The sequence below is a fragment of the Spea bombifrons genome, chromosome 1, assembly GCF_027358695.1.
Source record: "Spea bombifrons isolate aSpeBom1 chromosome 1, aSpeBom1.2.pri, whole genome shotgun sequence".
Taxonomy (NCBI): Eukaryota; Metazoa; Chordata; class Amphibia; order Anura; family Pelobatidae; genus Spea; species Spea bombifrons.
The window spans coordinates 33,000,998-33,018,724 of NC_071087.1; the positions used below are offsets into that span (position 1 = coordinate 33,000,998).

Below are 17,727 nucleotides of genomic sequence, written 5' to 3' on the forward strand. Positions count from 1 at the left end.
CCGGTGCTTTTTATGGTAGATGGAGGTAGGTAGGTACTGCAGTGCTCAGCCAATGTTATGTCTCTATTTACACTCAATTTTTTTAATTGTTAGTGAGCCAACTAAGAATGAGAATAAGTTACAAATAAGTAATTTAGAATGAAAAGGGTTGACATTCTGCTCAGTGGTTCACTTTTCATCTATATGACTATTAATTATGATGGCCACCAGGTCACTTATGGAATTCTAAAAATGTATTAGTATTTTAGGATAGAAGTCATATTAGCTTTCAGCTATCTGTGCCTTTGTGTATGGATCCAGGGCGAACACTACTCCTTCACATCCACTTTTCCTCTTGCAATGTTTGAGAACTGCCTGGTTCCAACTTGTACCTAAGCATAACTTAGTCTCGTTGAGTGTGTTGAGACTGACATTTCAGAGTCTGTGTAAATTCCCGGTTTCATCATTTCCGGGGAAATGTCTTGCAAAGGCCACATTTCGACCCAGAAAAAGGAAGGTGAATAGGCCTTTTGGCTGCTTTTACTTCCGACCGACTGTCTTTGTTTGTAGTTGTTCCATATCTGGCAAATCATCTCTTTAAATGGTCGCGTTGTTATGGTGTAGAGAATCGGATTGAGAGCGCTGTTAATTGGCAGTATGAAAATCACTACCCAGGAACTGATGGACCCTGAAAGATATTTAATTGCATACATAAATTAAAGACGAGGATAAGTTTTACCAAATTAGCACAAAGACATTCTTTTCAGAGTACACAGCTGAATTCTTATCAGTTTTGTATTATGATGTATTACGCGTTTAATCTTTTTCATGATTTTCATCTTGCATCTTGGCATGAACTGCATCCAACCCATAAAAAAGACACCACCAAGTACTATACATCTGCTAACACTGAACACATGTTAAACTGAGAAACTTAGGTGTTATGAAGCAGAAATTCTTTGAAGGGGCCTCATGATATGAGGATTTAGTACAAAGCCACAGAGATATTTTTGTATTGCGTGATAAAATAAAACTGAACTTAATAGTGTTAATGAGCGCAGGCACGCTATCCCTATGCAGAGAACGCATAGCTAACAGGGTAACTTCAGGTTCTGTCTATGAGGTAATCTGTAATATTCTCAAAATTAAATTTACATTCTTTGGAAGAAACTAGTTATCTCTTTTCAAATCCCAGGGAAGTTTAATAATCTATTGAGATATACCATGCTTTTTGTAGCTGCTACCTAATATCTGATTAGCTGGAGATCAGTTGCTACACGAAACACAGTAGGTGATCTTCTCTTGTGGCTACACCGAGACACGCTTACTAAGGGGATCTGATTAAGATCATTTCTATCAATGATGGCCAAAGTCATCCAGTGTATGATATCAGTGACTGCTTAACTGTCCACATGCAGGCAGTGCCTGTCCACCGATTGGAGAGGACATCACTTCTCAAATACAAGCTGCTTTGACAAAATGTCACTATGTGGACCTGTGTAAATTACATGAATCAGTAGAGCATAGAATGTTCTCATTTATCTAAATCGCTCAGCCTTTCTTACGTTTCATAGCTGTATGCTATGTTTAGAGCATAATATTTAGAAGTGTTCATGTGAACTTGACTCAAGTAATGGCTGCACATTTTTTATTTTACACTTTTTCTTTTTTAGTCAAGTTTAGTGGAGACGTCTCCTGTCTTCATGCTCTGTACTTATAACAGCTGCCATGTTCAGTGGAGCAGATGTGTTGAAATGGCAGACAAATGGTTCCGGCAGAAGAATAAATTAGAATTGTATTTATTTTGCATGCCAAGAAAAAATAGATACAGGCAAGAACACATGCCCCTGTATTTGGTATGCATTAGTCTCTGCTGGTTTGTCTTTTTTTAACCTATGCACATGTGTCTGCATAAATAATTTGAAATAGGGGGTAATTTACTGGTTAGTAGTAATTCCACGTTACTGCAATATCAAAAGATTTCAAGAGTATTTACTCACCTGGGATTTCCACCTGAAGTAGCGAAAGAAGTTTTAGTATGAAAATCGGTATCCAGCATAGAGCATCCGTGAAGACAATAAAGAAGAAGCGTTTGGCCAGGGTCATTTCTTTCTTGACGTGGTTGTGTATTTCTGTTGCCATGATGGCAGTCCGGTGAATACTATAGAACATACTGCTGTAGGAGAACACAATGACGATGAAGGCTGCCAGGTTTACTCCTATCGGAAAAATGCAAATGAGAAGAAAATCTAGTGGCAATCACTGTTAATTAAAGGCAAATTATTATGGATTATGCATCTAACCAAATGACCAACTGTTGATGGTTCACAGAGGAAGACATTACATGTAGATTGTAAGATCATTTGAGCAGGGCCCTCCTCACCTGTTGTTTCTGTAAGTCAAATTGTTATGTTATATACTACTTGTTGTGGCCTGTCTATCCATTGTACAGTGCTGTGGAATTTGATGGTGCTATATAAAACAATATTAATAATGTAACCATCCATCTACTGTATTCATGAGGAGAGACCTGATATAGGTTATTGCCTTTCTTATATCATGCTTTTATTATGAGAATCTATTTGTTTCTGCGTGTAAATTAGTTCATGAGACATCTTTCTCAGTTCCCTATCTCTTCTGAACGCATGATGTACAGTTAAGTATCTTTCCTGCAATGTGTTATAGTGGTCCCAAGGATCTTGATGAAAGCTAAGCTAAAGTGCATGCGGGGACAGCATACTTGAGTAAGCTTCCTTCTTTCAGCAGTGGGAGCTTACAAATGCATTCTAGTATGTGTTTTACTTAAATATAGGAGATACTCCCCATCTGATCCCATTTTATTTTGTACCCTGATTTCTTAGGAAGCAATAGTTCCCTTCACAAAAAATCACGCGTAATGATCACAGGTTAACCACTGAAAGCACTTAAGGGAACTGCACGTAACAGTTCTTTAAGAGGACTATTTTACATACTCACCTAGAAAGATAATGACAGAGTATATCTGGGCTGCTGTGCTTTCTGGTTGCTCTGAATGCAGAGGAAAGCAGACACCATTAGTTCCATAATAGTTGTGAAAAAACGCTGTATTGCTTAGTGGTATGAAGGCAATAATAAATCCAATAATCCAGATGAGTATCAGCATGGTGACTGTCCTGCATTTCCCGGGCTTTAGGCATCGAAAGGGGTATACAATGCAAATATACTTTTCCAAAGTCAAGTATGTAAGAAGCAGAACAGATACTTCGGTAGAGAGGATAGCTAAAGACCCAACCATGCGGCACTGTGTGCTGTCCATCCACGCTTGAGCATTTTCATTGTACTCCCCCCGGTATTTAAGGTCATAATATCCAATGACAAATAAATAGACTCCCATTAAGCAATCAGCACCTGGAAGACAAACCAAGCAAATTTCATTAAAGAAATTTAATTTCCAAAAATTACCATGAAATGTAACCAATACATTTACTATGTAATCCTATGTGATATTTGTGCTGGCTTAAAGGGGTTAGTGGGACGCAAGCAGAACGTTTACCATTAAAACTCCTCTCTCTCCTGATCCTGTGACTTATATAAATGCAGAGGGTTCTATAAATGTTCCACACTGACTAATTAATCCCAATAAATAAGAAATATTAAGTGATTCAATGCCATTCATGTTGACTTTTGAAATGGGTCATGCTAATGTCAACTCAGTTCTTTCTAGATCTAAGTCCGACCACTTCACAACTGACATTTTTTCTTTTTAGTCTATTAAAATTACACTTAACAAACACAAAAACATAAACACAAGTTGTCAAGTAACGTTTACTATATTGTAATATTTGCAAGCAGCTGAAGCAATATATACTTTCCTCCAACACCAAAGTATTCCCAGTAAGAACTGGCAAATTAATTAGCAAATGTTCTGGCCTTGCCACTGAATAACGTTTTGTATCCTTACTACTCTTAGTATATCTGGTATCCTTATTAGTAGCGCATAATCAGTACAATTCTGTATTGTATTTAGGAGTAATTCTAGCTACTATGAAAGAACATGTAATTTCCTAATCTAACATATGTAATATTATATAATCGTAAAATAATATTTAGAAACAGTTATACATTTGAAACGTGGTGTATTTTCTCTATTAAGACATATAAATAATATAGAATAAATATTATGGAGTATATAGTATGAGAATTCTTGACTGCTGCATTATACATGTATCCAAGATCTAACTCTGTTGAATTAATGAGGCGAAGATCCTTTTTCCCCCAGAACATCCATGGTGCTAACTTTGTATTCCTAATTATCAGCAGGCGTGTAAGCCCCAATGGCTGCCAAGTGCTTTCTATATATAACCTTTTTTAACTTACAACATAGCGAGATGATGGACGTGGCATGGAGTTTGTTCTCAGATCTGATGTAAGGCCGCGTACAGATGACAAAGATGTTTCCAAAGCAGGTTATCACAGAAACAACCCACACAAACACTCGCTGAACAATACTTGCAAGCAGGTTTTCCAGAGATGAAATTCCATCTGTATTTGGCTTACAGTTCCGTACATGGGGAGCAAAGCCACAGTACTGGAATTTCTTAAAGTATCTGCCAATGACAAAACAAGATACGCAATCATTACATGAATTCATGCTGATTGATGAAGATCTTATCTCAGGACAGAATAACTGTATAAATATGGTAATAATGGTGTGATTCTGCAGGTTTTGTTCATTTCCTCAGCTATGACAAACCTAGCCACCTTCTGCCTACCTCACTCTGTTCAGCTGCCTTGTGGCGCATGGGGTGAAGGCTTGTAGACGCTACATGCCCCTGCAACTCATTATTCTCTTCTGGCCTGATTTAAAGTGATTAAAATACAAATCTTCATTAATGCTTCGTATTTGATTTAGCAAACTAGGGTTTACAAGGCCCTAAATTCACCATTATAAACTATAACCCTTCTCTTTCTATGTGAATTTATCTTCTGGCCTCTTGAAGTACTTCCACAAAAGTGTGGAGCGCCACACTTGCTGTTTTTTTGTGGAGGCTTTGCCCTTTTGAGAAGGCACTCTGGGACGTCTGGTCAACAGAGCTGATAACGGGGAAAAGCAGATGAAGAAAGAGGACAGAAAAGCAAGAAGAGCAAGAAGAGGCAAGAGAAGTGGAGGAGACAGGGACATAACAGCAGTCAGCAGAGAACGTAGGGATACATTGAAAGAGAGCGTGCATCAAAGATATTTTACACGCATCAGGAAAGCGGGCGAAAGGTGCATTTTCGGGAGACTTGGGACCTCTGAGACAGCATAAGAGAAGTAAAATATCTGGTTATAGGCTGTATAAACAAACAACAGAGATCCGACAATCTGAGAAGCAGCCAATAAGAGGGGAAGCTTTACAAGCATGGAAAAGGGGGCTCGGAACAGATCCCCTCTAGCAGCATTTGACAAGCCAGTGCTGCAGCAGACTTAAGGTAAGTATATCGTGTGCATAAATATGTTTAGCTAGGAGATGGGGCAAATGAATATGGGTGAATTCTGCAGAATTTAGAAGTTGTATTATGGCAATGACCTGTATTGTCTACAAATAAAGAAAATACAGAAAGTATACTTGCACACGTGTAGCTTACATGTGAGTGAGATTTCCAAGCGGCATAAACATTCTTCTTTGAATATTTGGGATTTCAATTCCCTCCAAGCTTCTGCAGTACACGTAAACAAATAGTTAGCATTGTGTAAATTATCAATATGTATGGCACATATCCCAGGGATTCAGCAGGGTCTCAACTACCTAGGTGCTCCACTGATTTTAACGGACAGTATGCAGTTAACACACCATGAGGAATCTGATATTTAGAAATGATCATTCACCATGTCCTCATTATTGTTATATTATTAGTATGGAGAAAGATCTAATACGTTAATTTGACTTCCTTTAAATACTGTCTACATTCTGACTTTCATTCACCCCTCTGTATCCCATGACTGTCAATGATCTGCACAGGGGAAAAAACAATATTCCCAAGATTTGTTTCATAAACTTTATGCATAGGAATGGCATAAACTGATACAATACTTACAGTGATTTGAGTTTAAGTACAAAATCAAATTGATCAACTTGGATCTTCTGGATGGGGTTATATGAAATGTTTCTGTAGGTATGAAGTTAAGAGCAAATTTGTGTTACCAAACATGAACATAAATTCCTGAATTACTATTTTTACCGATTTTATATAACAGAACACCTCTCTGTTCAATCTTACTGCTATGAAATGAAATTGCAACAAACTAAGGCAATTGTGTGTGGCCTTTCCTGATTTTGTGTGTGTTCTAACCCTAATATGCAAGATGACGAAGGGTAGGGGCAATAACATACCCTAACATTCCTTGAAATACCAGGAACAATGTTTAAATTTCAGTTTCATAAATGAGTTTGGCAAAAGGGGCATCTCACCCATGGCCCCTGGTGGCAAGGGGACCCCACTCGCTGCTGTGTTATTTAGCTAACTGGCTAAAAGGCATATCAGAGTGATGTGGGAGCCCAAATGGTACACGAGGTCCATCAAGTGTAGTCAATAGGAGCAGCAGCTGCAAGGCAAGGTCCAGAGATACTGTATCCGGATCCCAAGTCAGCAGCCTGCAGTCACGTAAGCAGAGATACTCTGTGCAAGTAGTAGCTGAAATCCATGTATATGGAAGTCAGTGTGTGTGTGCACGATTGTCTGTATTGTTGCAGGGATGAATGTGGTCGTCCCTTATACATGTCTGCAAATTTATGTGTGAGTGTATGAATGTATATACATTATACATTATACAAATTATACATTTTTTATATCATTTTAGTACCACAAAGAAAGCCCTTCCGTGATGTACGTAAGGATTTCTTTTTATTCCATCTTATCTGATGTATACCAGGTAATGTTTAGACATTCAGACTGTATTATTCTCATTCAGCTTTGTAGAAACAAAAATGTGCTTTGTATAACAGACCGCCAACCTGTGTATATGGTCCCTTTCTAACTATCCAGCTCTAAACAACGTCTAAATTCTAAAGAAACAACATAGAATCTGATGGCAGATAAGAACCATAAAGCTCATCTAATCTGCCCATAATTCCTGCTGCAAAAACGGTTGCCCCACTGCTGTTACAATAGCTAACCATCAACATCCAATGTCATTGTGATTGCATATTCATGCAGCACGTAGGAAGGTTATTTGTTTAGGTAACACGGCCGTCATGCTAAGGCATTTCATTTACAGTAATTAAGAACCAGTATTCTGCAAGAGCACATATAGTGGTTCATTCATTGTTAGAAAATAGAAGAACGTCGCAGTGTTTTACTGTTAAAGATATTGAATGCTTCAGTAATTATTACCAACCACGACAATTTACACGCACACTTTTCTGGTTAAAAAAATTTGCATGTTAAATATAACAATATTTAATAAATGAATGAAAAAAGCAACTTACAGCTGTGACAAGTCTTTTACATCCTTCAGTAGAGAAGGGGGGAATACTTCAATTCTATTATTAGCCAAGTCTCTGTCAAAATAATATATAAAAAATATTTACTGTATTACTGTATATAGGGTTAAATTAATAAAGTGAAACTTTATTTGATGATGTTTTTACTCTAATATATAATATAAAAATGTTACTTTTGTTGCAAGAAACTTACAGCTCATCCAGCCTGGGAAGTGATGAAAACGTGTTCTCATTGATTGTGCTTATTCTGTTTTTTCGCAGAACTCTGCAGATGGGAAGCATGAATATTACAAAAAACAAAAACCGTCTGCGCTTCTTACCCTAATAAAGTTGGCAACAAATATATAAACATAATATAAATGAGAGCTTTTGGTTATATGAATTGGCCAAAGCATAATTAAGCTCACCCGCCACGTCAAGGCACACTTTCAATAGGGTGAGAACCTACTCTCACCTCCTACATAGTGGACACACAAAGCAGTTTATACTGCTACCAAAACCTTATTAATGTGTTGGGGGAGGTGCAATTAAACCTCCTCCCTATTAACCCCTGGACAGCAAGCTGCAACCAGACTGATGAGGAGCCAACAACCTCAAATATGTGCAAACAGGGAAAAGAAAAAATGTCGGTGCGCTAAGCCTGTGACTAGCTTAGCGCACCGACATTTTTTCTTTTCCAAGCATGAATATTATACAGATTACGGAAATTCTATAACCAAGAGCTCTAAGAACAATTTTCCTGGCTCTGCTCATTTCCAGGCCAATGGCAGCAGATCGGGGAGGATCTGGCTAGATCTAATATCCCTTGTAATTGTGCTATGGAGCCACAACGTCTGTACCAAAGCACAAATACAAGGGATATGTGATGTGACATTTCCCTGTGCCCAGAACAGAGGATACGCAGCCTAGAAAGTCACCCCATTAAATTAAACATTCAGAAATCTATAATTCAGCCATTTTTGGTGTAATTTGTTGTCCATACCACACATATTGTGGTGTGCTGCACATATAATAGGTATAATTTCACTGTAACTTCTAGTGATTAACATTAAAACATGCAAAAATAAATCTTAGCTCTAATAATATTCTACTTTGCAGCCACTGAATGCATCTCAAGATACAGAGTAGAAATGTGTTTATTCCTCTTGTGGGAATCAGTAAATGGCATAAATGTTATTATATTTGCATGCATAGTGTTATCACAGTCTATGCAAATTTCTATTCTAATGCCTCTCATTCCCCTTATAATTGTAATTTGTTTGTCTTTGCTGTTTGAGCTTAATTTAATGAAATTAAATGCATATGGTTAATAGCTAATATATCAGACTTAACACCCACCTGAAGGCCATATATATATAGCTATGCAGATACATATCATTAAAATATTAAATGTATACACTACGCTGAATATATGCAAATCCCCCACATTGTATATGATTACCCAACCGCACATTTTATCTAATATAATCTATTTATAATTATCTAAATTCAACAGGATACAGTAAGATTAGTTTACTGGTGCTATTAGTCTTTTAAGCTATATCATGTTTTATAATTAATGTGAAACTTAAAATGAATTAAGGCGCTACAATAATATAACATAAAACACTGTGAGGTAATATAGCTGCTCTACAACAAAAGTGCCAATCCCATGAACGCCATAAATTTAAAAACTAACAAAAGTAAGAGTTGGAGCTCTTGAAATAAACTAATAAGATATGTGTAACATCGGCACCCTCTACTCAGTATAAAACATAAAGATACTTAAATCAGGATGTTGCGACTGTCCTACATGATTTCAACTATTGCGCAGCGTAGCAGATTGTAAGATATTCTAGCAACAAATTCCAACCAATCACAGATATGTTGGGCATTCCTTATTTGTGTAGTTAAAAAACCCATGCCACTAAAAGTCTAGAGTATATAGTGGTCTAGAGTGGCAACTTTTGTGTGGCAACCACACAATTTGATCTGCTTTCACAGTAGCTCCCACCCAGCGATGCATTTACCTTCCGCACTGCTCTAGGCCCAACCTAGGACTGCGCCACCCCAGCCACCCCTCATCATCGCACCGCCTTAAAAGGTGAGCCATGCCGTTAGGACACAGATCACCTGGATATGACATCATATGGCACCTTCTAATGCGGAGTCGGCACAGCCTCCATAGTTTAAATGGGCTGGTTGAGGTGATCAAAGATCTCCTCTGTAGTCGGCCCACTGGGGATACTGGGGGCCTGATCGCCCCAGAGGGTGATCTGCTCCCTGGTTTGGCAGCAGGGGGACTGCCGCCCATCATACATCACTGCTCCCACGGAAATGCAGATATCTGCAAAAGTGGGTATAAGCTTGCAGTGTTCTACCTATTTTCGGAGGTCGGCAATGTTTTTACCTACCTCTGTTTATGACAAGCAACATGTAAAACACAATATGTTATTAAAATATGCTGAGCTTATAGCAGGCATTGAAAAATACAAAAAAGTTTTCAAATAAAACAATTCAAATCCAACTTATGTCAAACATTATATATATATATATATATATATACATACATATCTATCTAACAATATATATTCCTATGTAATACTTACAAGACAGTCAAGGTTGTACAAGATATGAAAGTTGTGTTCCTTAAACTGTGGATATTATTGCCTTCAAAGTCTCTGAAATAGATCATATGTAAGATTAGATGAATCCATAAAATATACATGTCAAATTTATACTCAAGAAATGTGTGTAAAAAGTCTTACACACTTAATGATCTTTGAACACAATTTTACCAGGCACACAGAACTCCAAAACAAGTATACAAGGGATGGATCAAATCAAACGCTAAATAAGTGACATTACCATCTTGCTTGCCGAAAGGGTGCATAATTAGTACAATATCTATGGACTCTAAGCAAAAAGATTAAAGGCTGCCTGTGTCTCATAAAAATTTAGATTTATGTGTAATCCAGTTAAGAGATAATCTAATATTATAATAAACATTACATTATGACCAGTTTGCATCCCATGGACCTCCCTTCCATCCCATAAAAAAGGCACATAGAGCAGCAGATTAAAATCTGCGGCTGGGTCTACTTAAATTATCTTAGCGCCATCTATGTAGTTGTACAACACTCCAGAAAAACACATATGTCATTGTGCTGGAATCTTGTGGAAGATGCTTAACACAGCTTTTCATCACTTTACAAAAAAAAAAAAAAAAAAAAATCAGATCTTTTTTTCCTAAAATATCTCTTTAGATATTAATATAACTGCATGACTCTGGGAGGGAACAGGACATTATTTCAGCACATCAATGCAAGAATTCACAAACTCTAACATGCTCTGTTTTAATTAAAACCAGCATCAGAGCACTACATCTACTTTATCTCAGGCATACTTACAGCCAGTTTAATTTAGGCATGTGTTGACATAAAGGCTTGTCGGGCAAACGACCAAGGAGATTGTTCAGCATTACTCTGTAGGGCATAAGGAAGTAAAACCGCTTATAAACATGTAAAGAGAATATATGGTCTGATGATGAAAAATATGTCATTTACCTAGTTAAAGAAATAAAGCATGAAATATATTGTTCTTACAAACAGATGAGTACACGGCAGTAAAAATCACTTACATGCTACTTTACATGCTCGCTCTGTACATACAAATACCTACAAAATCAATACTTAAGGTACAAGCTTGAGCCATACAAAAAATAGATCTTTGCAAAAATATAGCAATTTTGTTGTGGATTTTACAGACAGATATATTTGAAAGCATTAGTATTACATAAATAACTATTTTGAGGAACATAAAGGGCAATGCAATCAATATTAGATATCTAAACTGCCCAAGACTGTTATCTCACAATGAGAGATGCTGTTGTAATGAATACCAATCAATACAGAAATGAAGCGTGTGATTTTTTATTATTGTACTATAGTTTTTCTGTAAGTATCCCTCTTATTATTTTCGTATCTGTTTATCTGTTATTGCCATTGCTTGTTTATCTTGAGTTTTTTTTAGAAGGTTAGTTTCTTTCATCCATCTATATTAAGTCCACAATAAGGCTCATCTTCTCCTCCCTTTGTATGCCACAGAAGAACCGATCTAGGGAAGGTTTTTTTGATACACAGACTTAAGACTTAAAACCACATATAAAATAATGCATGTTAAAAGAGAAAACGTCAATGGAAAACAATATTACATTAAAACCATGTTTAATACTCACAAAAGTATAAGCGAATTCAGTCCTTGAAATGTTTGAGGAGAGATCCGAGTAATTTTATTATTTTCTATTATTCTGTTAAAATAGAATACAAAAACCTCGGTAGTTTAATTAAAAGTTCAAGTACATGCATGAAAAGCCTTAAGAAAATACATTTTTGTTTCACTTTCAATGAACTTTTCTTAGTAATACCCTTTAATAATGTATATTGCAAGATTTATAAGACAAGGAAACAATGTGTGAAGATGCATATACAGCACTATATAAAATGGGATGCAGAACCAGAGATGTGGAAAACACTTCTAGACTGTTTGAATATCTTAAATTATTCCTGTTGCAGTTCTGAAAAATGTTGGGCTATCCAGTTATCCGGTTGTTGTACAGGCATTTAATTTTATCTTTGTAAAAAGTACTTTTTTTGTTCATAGTAAACATTGTTTAGAAAAGAACTGCCATGATTCCTGCCAGAGGGTACCATCACTCCACCTATTTTCCACCATCATCAACTATAATTAATCATTCATCTGATTTTTATTTAGTTTGTCATCACGTTATTGTCTTCATAATCCTTTCACAGTCTGTATTTTTTGTTGTTGAACGTTAGGTTGCCTCCTTTTTAATGTACGTTTTGTTTTAATTTCAAATGTATTTCAGACAGCGAATTAAGTAAAATAAGGATCTCCACTAACGAACCATGGATGTCGCGGTCCTTTTATTCTAAATAATTAGGTCCAGTTTCCAGCCTTCCTGTTCTATTTACCTTACCTTAACTTCAATTCCAGATTACCTAGTTTTTTAAGATGATGAATGTATCGTGTGAAACCCTTTAAAGCCCTTATAAAGCATAAAAACAATTAAGATGACCTGCATCCTACGAACGTCTTTGAAGCACTGGTCTCTGTCAAACAGTTGGCTTTACTTCTTGATATCTCTTTTATGTATAATCTAAAACACTAGGGATGGTTAAAGAACAGGTTGGAACCTGGGGCAACAAAGGCACTAAGTAACATTAATATGCTTACGATTCACAGTTTTGCTCTCATTATGAGTGTTATGCCCTCTGGCATCCTTGCTGATTGCTATCACCAATACACCCTCCTGATTAGATTGCTGGATTTTTAATTAAATGTCCCAGTGCCCAGGTAGTCTAATATTTTGCATATTCATTAACCCATACCTAGTGCTATACTGCTTCATGCCTGTATGCCATGAACATGAACAAGTGTAGACTTGTATTATATTGTAGATCCTACACTCTACAAAGCTTACTTACCATTTGTCATAGATCTCACATGCTACTCTAAAAAGTCTGGAATCGGTCATAAATCACAAACTATACTTTACAGAGAGTTGATCAAACTCAGTCTTTGACATCACTGATGTCTAGAATACATCTACTTGGTTTTATTTTTGCATCAGTGCAATTATAGGACTGAAAGGCATGCAGGCTCTCCACTCTCTAATATAATCACATTTTAGAGCATTTACATGGTTCTAGGCCCTTTGCTGCGCCCATAATCAATCCTGCTTCTAAAACTACCACTTTCAAAAAATCAAATAGTACCACTTAATTAAGGGACAGGCTAATGGCCCTGAAACCCTATCTAAAGAAGAATGCCTATCGAAGTACTCTGTGGGTACTTTAATATGCATTCTTCAAAAAAGAAGAAAAATAAAAATCAAATACTTTTCTGGCACCAAAGAGGCTGCCATGCAGAATGGACAGCATGAAAATTCAATGGAGTCAAATGTGTTAACGTGTCACTTTCAATGAGTGTGTGCTACCTACTGTTAGTGCTGTCGCTGCAACTGGATATTTTTATCGGTAAGCATGGTAGCCTTAAGATATTTGAGCACATGGCTATCTCACTAAGAAATATCATACAGAGGTCATCAATTCCATCTGTCTGCAGCGCTGTACATCACCTGGAACTGTAACTGTGCTAATCTTTGCAATGCATCAACAGATGGACTCAAGGTGGACTGAGGGCAATTATTTTTTTTCACAGTTTTTATAAATGTGTGAGTAAAGACAAAATTAATTTTCATTTTAGAGTATTTTTTATTAACTTTACATTGTAAACACCACAGCTTCAGATCCTGCTGGACCTCCACGATCTTATTGGACATCCCATTGGGCATAAATGAGGAGTCCCCCTTTTTGTGGCTATAACTGCCTCCACAAGATTTTGCATTGTGCCCATACAGGGAAAAAACATGTGTAAGCTCAGGCACTAAAGCTATTGGAGAAGGACTGCCTTGCAACCGGTGTCTCCTATCACCTCAAAGGTGTTCAATTGGGTTAAGGGCAGGGCTCTGTGCTGGCCACACTTTTCACCAAACTCATTAAACCATGTCTTTATGGACCTTGCTTTGTGCACAAGGGCTCCATCATGCTGGACCAATATCTCTTCACTGAAGGTTACAATGGGCACCAAGTACTCTGGTAGGCAGAAATTGCTTGGCATGTTTCAAACTCAGATTAAACACCATCAGACTTCCAGATAGCGAGACAGATTCATCACTTCGGAGAACACCCTTCCATTGCTCCAGAGTTCAGTGGCGGTATGCTTTACACCACTTCCACTGATGCTTGGCATTGCGTATAGTGATCATCAGCGTGTGTGCAGCTGCTTGGTCATGGAAACCCATTTCACGAAGCTCCTGATCCATAGTACTTGTCCTGATGTTGCATCCAGTGGCAGTTTGGAACTCTGAAGTAAGTGATTGTAATGGTTCGACTAGTGGAGCCACAGAGCAGAGGGTAGGGAGAAGAGCCAAAAAAGCGTAGTCCAGCAATTAAGCCGAGTCAGTAGCCAGGAAATCACAAGTAGAGGAAGGTAAGGGGAGCAAGCTGGGGTCAGCAACAGGTAGTTCAAGATAGCAAACAAACTGCACAAACATGATGAGTAGGGAATGGTGTCTGCTTGAAAGAAGATACCACAACTGGAACAAACAAGCCCACAGGGATATGGTACCTGACAGTGATGCAACAGACAATGGAGGATTTTTATGCACCACGCTTTTGTTTTTATATGTATTGAGACTTGTGCATCCTGATTTGTGCAAATTCACAGAATCTAAATATGTAACTTGGTGTGCTCTCATTCTTTAATTAATTAATTTTGATTACACGATGCCCTCAGGTGAAGTAGTGTGCAGGGTTACTTCTATTATATATATTCTATTTCTGTTTGTAATTAACATATGCTATCAAAAGCAGGAACAACTGCATAAAAGATACCTAAAATGTTAAAATACATGTATTCCGGTTCATTAGATAAAATACTGTTTTACCATTCCACTAATTTCTTCATAAAAAATATTTTTTTCTTTAAAATAGCACCAAACTATAAGTGTGCGGCTTATAATCAGGCCAATACAGTATATACACACACTAGCATTCAAACTTTTGGAGCCACAACAAGGAAATTCTAGCTGTGCAGCATAATTTTAAAAGTGTTTGCTAACATAAAGTGCCTTTGGAACACAGGAGTGATGGTTGTTGATAAAGGGCTTCTGTGCCCCTATCAAGATATTCCATTAAATATCAGCCATTTCCACTAGACTTGGCATTTGTATTTGGGAAAACATAAAAACGAACACAGATTTTTGTTGTTCAAACGGAATACCGAATAAACTACAGTATTTGCTCGAACATAAGACAAGGTTTTTTTCAGAGCAAGTGCTCTTATATTAGAGGTTGTCTTATAATGGGACCTCAAATATAGGTCTGACTATTAGTCTCAGATCCAGATCCCCCGCAGCGCTGCAGGGAACCTGGATCCTCCTCTCTGAAAACCCCCACTGCTGGCACTTCCTCTCGGGCTTCTATGATCTATGACATGACCTTCCGGTGCGCCATCATAGAAACCCCCCCCCCGTGGAAGTGCCCGGGAGAAGCGGAGGTTGCATGCAGACATTCATTGGCTGCCAGAGACCTGTCATTGTTTTACAATTTGGGCATTATGACTCACGAGCCCTGAAATGTATTCTCTAAGATCTTCTCAGAATAACCTCTTTGTGTAAATGTGAGCTGCATTGCCTGCATTTTGACCTCACTGCATTTTGCATCTGAGTTGTTCCTTGAAACCTTGAGAAATTGTGTTTTGCAATCAGTCGAGTTATAATACAGAGAGTTTCCAGTTTCCCATTTTACACGATAAATCTATATAAAATTGAAAAAGAGACTAGGAATAAATAATTCAATGGAGCGCTAACCCATTCAATTATAAATAATGCCCAAATAAATTACACATAAGTCAGATACCCATTCATTATAAATCAATAACCTAACTAGAGAAAAAAAAAATAAAGGAAAGAGACAAAGACACACATTATACAGAACTTAAACATGGCATACAAAATCAAACTCAGAGATAAGACCCAAATGTTTATGGGTTTTAAATTAAAAATCCATTTTAATTCTAGATAGCTAAAAAACAGAAGCGTGCTGACCAACATTAACGCTATTCTTAATACATTGTATCCAACACAAACTGGTAATGCCATTACTGCTTAAAATGAAGTAGACTTGTCCAAAGTCGTTCGTAATAAAGTGCATTTTCGGTTTTAAATGCTGTCTTCACACTGTCAATTTTTCCAGCATAATGCATATTGCATTTTAAATATGTTAAAAAATAAATCGGGTTGCAACAATATTGCAATTCATGTGATACACTACATCATGCTGCCAGCCAATCACTAATTGAGAACTTACACCCTATAATTATATGCCTATCACACGTGTGATAGCATGTAGATATATTTTTGAAGAAATAAAACCAGGAGAATTTCTAGCATCCATAGCCTGAGCCTTCGTAGCTACTCATTTAATTCTATCCGCCACAAAGATACATAAATGAGAATCATTACATTAAAGGATCAAAATATTTGAAATATTTTGTTTTTAAATAATATTCAAGACTTCCTTAAATTGGGAGTTTTATTCAGTAATAATAAATGGACATCAAGTATCACAAAATGTCCTATTCATAGACTTGAAGTTATCAAGCATCCTAGATCTCTCTGATTTTAGGGCTCTAATAAAGCCTCTTTTAATTAGACCCTTTGGGTATTCTCTATTAAGAAGCCTCCTACCAAGGGAACAGCAAGAGATTCCGTAACACAAATTGTGTGATTCAGTACAGTTTCCTCAGCCCAGAGTACAGCACAAAACAAAACCTAGGGTAAAACGAAATCTTTCAATCTTAGATTATGGTGCCACTGAATATGATAGTGGGGCATGATAAGTAATCATAAGATGCTAATGTCATTAAAATAAAATGGAAATTGAATGTGTTTTTCTCTTTAATAAATACAGTCATATATTTATTTTCTGAAACCTTACATTGTACTGTAAAAATACTTCCAAAAATCCAAATCGATCACACCAATTAAAAAATGAAAAGTACAACTATGGGTAGATTTGCTTATGCTTCAAGCTGCTAAGGTATCACTTCACCATTTTAATTTGACATCTGCTCATTTAGTTACCTAAAAGTAGAACACTATGGGGCTTTGGTGAAAATGTAAAATTTTCAGCCACACAATTAGAGTGAATTTAATAATTTGTAATCACAGTTGCCAACTTTCCCGATTTGACCACAACAAAACCATCCACGTGATATATAACACAATATACAAATTACATTTGAGCAGTGTAAAGTAAACTTTCCATCAATCAAAAGAGCAGATCTATGTTGTTAATATTTCATGTTAACTATACTTTAAGACAGAGAGAGAGAGAGAGAGAGAATAGATTTTTTTATTTTAAATATATTATGTGATGAATATTTCAGGCATTTGTTGGAGAAACCTATTTCCTGCTTTCTGCACCAATTTAATAGAAGGTGAAAAAGCTATTAAATGAACATTTTAACAGGACGTCAGGTGCACGGAATACCGGAATACACCAACTGTTATGGCATGAGATTAATAACCCTTAATTCTCACCTACCATGCATTTAAGCCTCCCAACTCCAGCTAAAATATGATGTTTTAGAAAAAGACTGTCTTTAACACCAAAAAGTCTTCTATGATTGACATGCTATAAAAATATAATAGAAAATT

General features: G+C 36.8%; 1 protein-coding gene across 1 annotated transcript in view; it reads right to left on the reverse strand.

The window, feature by feature from the left end:
* Nucleotides 1–371: 371 nt before the first annotated feature.
* RXFP1 (relaxin family peptide receptor 1) overlaps nucleotides 372–17,727 on the reverse strand; it is an 88,185-nt gene continuing 70,829 nt past the window's right edge. The window contains exons 8-18 of the mRNA XM_053460197.1: nucleotides 11,659–11,730; nucleotides 10,832–10,906; nucleotides 10,031–10,102; nucleotides 7,636–7,707; nucleotides 7,428–7,499; nucleotides 6,037–6,108; nucleotides 5,587–5,658; nucleotides 4,336–4,565; nucleotides 2,956–3,366; nucleotides 1,980–2,198; nucleotides 372–667 (exon numbers count right to left, since the gene is read on the reverse strand). Of these exons, the coding sequence (XP_053316172.1) occupies nucleotides 372–667; nucleotides 1,980–2,198; nucleotides 2,956–3,366; nucleotides 4,336–4,565; nucleotides 5,587–5,658; nucleotides 6,037–6,108; nucleotides 7,428–7,499; nucleotides 7,636–7,707; nucleotides 10,031–10,102; nucleotides 10,832–10,906; nucleotides 11,659–11,730 (1,663 nt within the window). The remainder of the gene's footprint in view (nucleotides 668–1,979; nucleotides 2,199–2,955; nucleotides 3,367–4,335; nucleotides 4,566–5,586; nucleotides 5,659–6,036; nucleotides 6,109–7,427; nucleotides 7,500–7,635; nucleotides 7,708–10,030; nucleotides 10,103–10,831; nucleotides 10,907–11,658; nucleotides 11,731–17,727) is intronic.